General features: G+C 40.3%; 1 protein-coding gene across 1 annotated transcript; it reads left to right on the forward strand.

Moving 5' to 3' along the window:
* Positions 1-3810: 3810 nt before the first annotated feature.
* On the forward strand, positions 3811-4899 carry LOC121524206 (4-galactosyl-N-acetylglucosaminide 3-alpha-L-fucosyltransferase 9-like). The gene has a single exon (XM_041809480.1). It carries the CDS (start codon positions 3811-3813, stop codon positions 4897-4899), a length of 1089 nt encoding a protein of 362 aa, XP_041665414.1.
* Positions 4900-5160: the final 261 nt, after the last annotated feature.

Raw genomic sequence — 5160 nt, forward strand, 5'->3', positions numbered from 1 at the left:
AGAACTGATTAGAATTTGGGACTGATCCAGATCACCGTCTGGATTCAGGATTTTTTTTAAGGATTCTGTACTTTTGGGAGATAGGGCTAATGGTGGAGGTCTGCGCTGTTACCACTTTACACCAGGAGATACACGAGGAGATGAGTCGGAGCGTAACAGAGAGAAAGACAGCGAATTGTAGCGAGAATACTCACAATGCTGGGAGGAATAGAGGAATATTCACCCTCTGCCATGACTTCCAGTCATCCAGTGAGACCATAGGTGAGACTGTCAGTGCATCTGTTGTCACCAGCAGGCATTGCTTCCACCATGACAATCCATCCGTAGCAGAGCCAATGCTTTGCCTCACCGTGTTTCCACCCCACCGGGGAGGGAGTAATCGGCGAATTCCGTGGTGGGGGGTACATGGGGACTGATCCAGGAATATTTTCAAGGATTCTTTACTATTGGGAGATAGGGCTAATGGCGGAGGTCTGTGCTCTCCGAGTGCTTTTCTAGTTATTTTAGTTGTCTTTTAAATAAATTTGACAGATAAAACAAGATGTCTTCAACTCTTTCAAAGCACAACTTGCAAAAATCTCAAATCTTCACAATTTTGTTCAACTAACTTCTTGTAAAAAATAAATCCTTGTACGTAGTTAAAAGCCACTGACAAGTCTGGAATGATCTTATTCTGAAAATGAGATCTTGATGTAGATTTGTCAGGTGAATAGGCCTAAAGTAAGTGTTCAGAGGTTTTTCTGACTAGAAATAAGATGGACTGATGTCTGAGTTTTTGCAGGTGTAGCTACTTGTTGTTTAAGCAAGTACTGCTCCTCATTATCTCATTAATGAAGTCAAAGAATAGCAGATCAGTGCTGGTCTCGACCGGTCTTGATGGAAAATCCCGAGTCCAGCCAATCTGAGACCGAGACAAGACCGAGTAAAAATACTCTCAAGACAAGACCATGACATTCAAAATGTGGTCTTGAGACCAGTCTCAAGTACTACAAGACTACAGGAAGGTCTCTAAAATCTCCTGGTAGATGGCTGAAGGCATTGACTCTGGACTTGATAAAGACCGGTGGACCAACAGCAGCAGATGACATGGCACTACAAACTACCACTGACTGTGGAAACTGGAAACACTGAACTACATGCACCTTGGATTTTGTGCCTCTCTGATCTTCCTCCAGACTCTGGGACCTTGATTTCCAAATGAAATTTAAAATTTTGTTTCATTTGGAAACAGGACTTTGGAGCACTGAGCAACGGTCCAGTTCTTTTAGTCCTTAGTCCAGGTGAGAAGCTGATAACTTCTGTGATGCAGGATTGATTCAGGATGCCAGTGATTGTCTTTTGGACAACTGTCAGGTCAGCAGTCTTCCCCATGATTGTGGTTGTGTGAACTGAACCAGATTGAGAGAATGAAGGCTCAGGAAACTGTTGGAAGTTGGACTTTTCCACAATATTCTAATATTTTGATATAGCGGATTTTTAAATTTTTGTATTCTCTAAATTGCTGTTGCAAGATGGCACCCTTCAAATCTGAGAGACCTGGAGCAGTTTGCAAAAAGAGTGGTCCAAAATTCCAGTTGAGAGGCGTAAGGAGCTTGTTGATGGTTATAGGAAGCGATTGGTTTCTGTTATCTTTTCCCAAGGTTTTGCAACCACATATTGAGTTGAGAGTGCCAACAATTTTGTCCAGCCCATTTTTGAGTTTTGTGTAAAATTATGTCAATTTTGGCTTTCTCTCTTCTTCTTTTTTGTGTTGTGCCAATGCACATAAATGAAATAAACATGTGTATACCAAAAACATTTGTAATTGCAACAATTTCTGGGAGAAATGGTGTATTTTCTGGAAAAATTCAAGGGGTGCCAATACTTTTGTCCATGACTGTAGGTGTATAGCTTTATTTACTTAAACTAATATTTTAAAGGGGGAGTTGTTTTGAGTTAGTGTTAGTGGAAACTCGTGTCAAGCAGCGTGGTTACAAATGAGTGCCTTCGTTCATGGCTGCTTACTACAAGGCAGACCTGTTTGGTGCTTGGTTTTATACACCTGTGGCCATGGAAGTGATTGGATTTTATTTAGAGTTAGTGCTGACATTACTGTTAACAGCCCTGGTGAGGTATTTACTCTTCTGTAAACAAACACTACAGATGGATTACTGCTCCTCAGCAGAGCTACATTTTTGTCATTCAGGTTCTCTTTTTTGTCATTCAGGTCCTTTTTAATGGCAAATAACAATTTAGAGCATAAATATTTGTCTCATGTTGTAGTTTGTTTCAGCATTTACTGTGCAGCATAATATGTTTGGTGTCAGGCTCCGACTTAATCACCCCTCACAGATTTTGCATACAGAATTTAAGGAGTGATAAGACAACAAGTTAAACCACCAGTTGGAGCCAACAGGTGGATGCTGGGGTGGAGGAGGGTTGAAGGCGAGAGCACAGTGTTGATCCAGGCGCAGCGATGCAGCAGAGGAAGTGACTGGAAATCTTGCAGCTTAAATAGCCCACTAATAAAGGAGGATGTGAGTCATGTGATTTAATTAAGATGCATGTCAGGTGGGAATGGGTGCACTTCAGATTACTGACAGAAGTAACTGGCGAGCTTTGTTTCATTAGTAAGGTTCTTAGTACTCAGACTGATCAATAAGAAAATATTTTCTCCCAGAATAATCAAATTATCATAATCATGGGCTCTTTTGAAAGACATTTCTGAAAACTGAAGCTTTCCAACGACTTTTTCAGTTTGGATTTACGTAACTTTTGACTTTATAATGTTGTAAATTTCTGACTTTAAAAATATGAATTTCTTTAGTTCATGATGTCAATTTAGGAATTTTTAAACTAGGACATTCAAGTTCTTTTCTTGTAATTGCACAACTTTTTAAACTCATAAATTCTGAGTTTGGTTTCTTGGAAATATACTGCTTTATAATCTGAAAAATTTCAACTAAAAAAATTCACGTATCCTCTTCAGTCTTTTAAAATCTTTCAGGTTGACCCTAATGCCACGACACGTCATGTTTCTAATCATGGTATCATGATCAGTCATCCAGGTCAGGTTGTTGGTTTCTCTGACGTGGAAATTGTTGCGTTCTTCATTGCGCAGATACCTCATTGCTCTGCTTGGGTCTGGGTATTTTGTCCTTGGGATAAATAAGCTTCTGCCTCAGGGTGTTGGAAGGTTTCTAATCATGATTTAAAAACTACTAGACAGAAATCTTTGGCACCTTAAATTAATAGTAAACAGCAGCATGTTTATATCTGCAAAATCCAATACTGTGCATGCCTAGCCCTAACTTTGATTATTTTGGGGGGAAATGGATGATCCATACCTTTTTTTAAAATAGGAGTCAGGCATTATTAGTTTTGCTATGAAAGCCTTTACATGCTGACAATGTTTATTTTTATTCCACAGACACATTTTACCAGAAACAGAAGCTTCTGTTGTGTCGATCATATCTGCACACTGACTTTGAACATTTTAGCCACTATATTTCTCTCAGAACAGGTTTGAGTTTCTGCATTTTTGCATATTTTCTGCATATTTGTCCAAGTAGTTTCAAGGATTAGACTTTTCAGAGGAGTAGCTGCGTCTCTCTCTCTCTCTCTCCCTGGAACTGAAACTTCACTTAAAACAAAGCGTGGATTTCAACCATGAAACATAATTTAAGGCCAAACACACAAATACATAAAGGAAGAAAGAAGGACTGAACGGATGTGTTCGATCCCTCCAGTGAGTTTACGTAAGGAAAGTAAGTATTTAAGACAAATATAAAATGTAATAATACTGTGTTTCTTTTTTTCCTTTTTCCACAGATGTCACTACCTGATAAATCTGCGTTGTGCATGAAGCTCGTTGCTGTTGGCCTGGTCTGCTCTGTCTTTGCATTCTTTGTGTATTTTGAGCCTCCAGCCAAGGTTTGCCAGTCTACAACAGTTGAAGTGCAACATCATGAATCTGTGGATCCAAATGAGAAGCCCATACTCCTGCTGTGGTACTGGCCTCTTGGTGTGAGGTTTGATCTCAAAGCTTGCGCTTTTTACTACAACATCACCAGTTGTGTTCTGACAGATAACAGAGCCCTCTACAGCAAAGCCCAGGGAGTCGTTTTCTACCATAAAAACATCGCTGGAAATCTCCAAAACATGCCCAAGGGCCCACGTCCTCTTTTTCAGAAGTGGATTTGGTTCAACGTGGAATCTCCGACAAATACATGGAGGACAGGGCGGATGAACGATGTATTCAACCTAACACTGAGCTACAGAAGAGATGCTGACATCGTGGTGAGGAATGAAGTCACCATCAGAGACACTGAAAATACAGAACCCATTGTTCTGCCCAAGAAGGACAAGCTGGTTTGTTGGATTGCCAGCAACAAAAATTCAAGAACAGGAACATCAACAAGAGAAAAATACTACGCAGAACTGTCCAAGCACATTAAAGTCAGCCTTTTTGGTATCGCTCATACAGGGCACAGGTTGGGTTTTGACCAGTATTATCCCACCATTGGTAGCTGTAAGTTTTACCTCTCCTTTGAGAACTCGCTCCACAGAGACTACATCACTGAGAAGGTCAACGGGCCCCTCGTAGCAGGGACTGTCCCTGTAGTTTTGGGTCCTCCAAGAGCAAACTATGAACAGTTTTATCCCTCTGACGCTTTCATTCACGTTAATGATTTCCCCAATCCTAAAGCTCTGGCTGAGTTTCTCCTCCATTTGGACAAAAATGATACAGAGTACATGCGTTACTTTGAGTGGAGGAAGTACTACTCCGTCACCCCTCACCTCCTCTCAACCCAGAAGGAATTCATTCAGCCCATCTGCCTCGCCTGTGAGCACATTTCAAGAGACCGAAATTTCCATGTGGTTCACAATCTTTTTAAATGGTACTCTTCACGGAAATAGGAACATTCGTTTAAGGTCAAACAGGACTGTGTTTAAAGATTGTGTACAACTTTTTAAATATTTTGACAATAAAACACTAAAGTCTTGTTACACCTGAAAACGTATCAACAGCCCACAAACGTAACACAAATCTGCAGGTTATTACCCAGTAATCCCAAAACCATAATAAAGTGCTCAAAAATGTGACAGCAGTAGCCTACTGCAAATGAAACAACTATGACATTTGCAGGGATTTATTACATTTGTGGGAAGGTCAAACTT

This window comes from Cheilinus undulatus, linkage group 16 (genome assembly GCF_018320785.1).
Source record: "Cheilinus undulatus linkage group 16, ASM1832078v1, whole genome shotgun sequence".
Lineage (NCBI taxonomy): Eukaryota > Metazoa > Chordata > Actinopteri > Labriformes > Labridae > Cheilinus > Cheilinus undulatus.

Excerpts from the sequence above, each read along its gene's own strand:
- LOC121524206 (XM_041809480.1), top strand. The coding sequence starts at position 3,811 with ATGTCACTACCTGATAAATCTGCGTTGTGCATGAAGCTCGTTGCTGTT.